Source organism: Etheostoma cragini, chromosome 23 (assembly GCF_013103735.1).
Source record: "Etheostoma cragini isolate CJK2018 chromosome 23, CSU_Ecrag_1.0, whole genome shotgun sequence".
In the NCBI taxonomy this organism is placed as follows: domain Eukaryota; kingdom Metazoa; phylum Chordata; class Actinopteri; order Perciformes; family Percidae; genus Etheostoma; species Etheostoma cragini.
This window is the reverse complement of record NC_048429.1, coordinates 511143-512318: the sequence shown is the minus strand read 5'-3', so window position 1 is coordinate 512318 and position 1176 is coordinate 511143. Positions and strand designations below refer to the sequence as shown.

Here is a 1176-nt window from a genome sequence, read left to right as displayed (position 1 = left end):
GTGTGTCTCTGTGTGTGTGTGTGTGTGTGTGTGTGTGTGTGTGTGTCTCTCTGTGTGTGTGTGTGTGCGGGTGTCTCTCTGTGTGTGTGTGTGTGTGTGTGTTAACTCCTCAAAGCAGCAGGCTATATGTTTTGCTATCATTCCCCCTCTCCATCCCCTTTAATTTCTTCAGCTGTCCTGTCAATAAAGAACTAAAAATGCCCAAAAAATGTATCTTATAAAGAAAGTGAGTTCTGTCTCATTTATTCCAGCGACCCAAGAACTGCCGGATTACCAGATTACCGGTCCACCTACGCCATGTACCAATCACCAGTTTCCACGTGGTGTAACTTACTAAGCCAATAAAACCCATTTGTAAATCTGACTCTGACGTTAAACTGAACATGAGGCAGATTTTTGGCCCCAATGTTAAAACTCTGAAAAGAAACCAAAACTAATTTCCTTAAATGAGGACAGACTGAGCTTTTGGTACCTGTGCCGTTGAAGATGTTGTTGGGTAAGGAGTTGTTCATGTTGTAGCCTGGATTCCTGTTCACACCGAACCCCGACATACTGACACACAAACAGAGACACACACGGGGTCATGATCAGGACTGAGATGCTTAAAAAACAGAACTGGAATCAAAACAGACGCAGCTATTGAGACCTTTAAAAAAAAGGACTAAAAACATTTATTTGTAGCAGAAACTACGAGTTTCAATCTTGCACAATAATGTCGTTGCAATATTTATGTGTATTTTAAACTGATGTTTTTATCTTGTTTTTATGATCTCACCTGTAGCACTTTGAGGTTTGACTTTAATGTAAAGTGCATTTCAAATAAAATGTATTATTATTATTATTATTATTATTAGAGGAGGCGGCTGCACTGGGTCGCTAATATAAATGTTTTACCTGTTTATTAATTTAAGACTGACTGACACAAACACACACACACACACACATATCATAATAGTATATAATGTATAATACTATAAAGGCAGTGAAAGACTGGGACTTGGACTGTTATTGCCACTCTTCATTCTAGCCCCAACCGGCCCGTCATACACCGCCTACCAAGAGCCTGGGTCTAGGTCTGGGTCTGGGTCTGGGTCTGGGTCTGGAGGAAACTACTAGAACTGTTGGGTCCTTGTAAATTCTGGAGTGTGGTCTAGACCTGGTCTATCTGTAAAGGGT

General features: G+C 40.7%; 1 protein-coding gene across 1 annotated transcript in view; it reads right to left on the bottom strand.

Moving 5' to 3' along the window:
- The window catches only part of LOC117939046 (CCR4-NOT transcription complex subunit 2-like), a 16423-nt gene that overhangs the window by 8528 nt on the left and 6719 nt on the right, over positions 1-1176 (bottom strand). The window contains exon 5 of the mRNA XM_034864088.1: positions 473-574. Coding sequence (XP_034719979.1) covers positions 473-574 — 102 coding nt within the window. The remainder of the gene's footprint in view (positions 1-472; positions 575-1176) is intronic.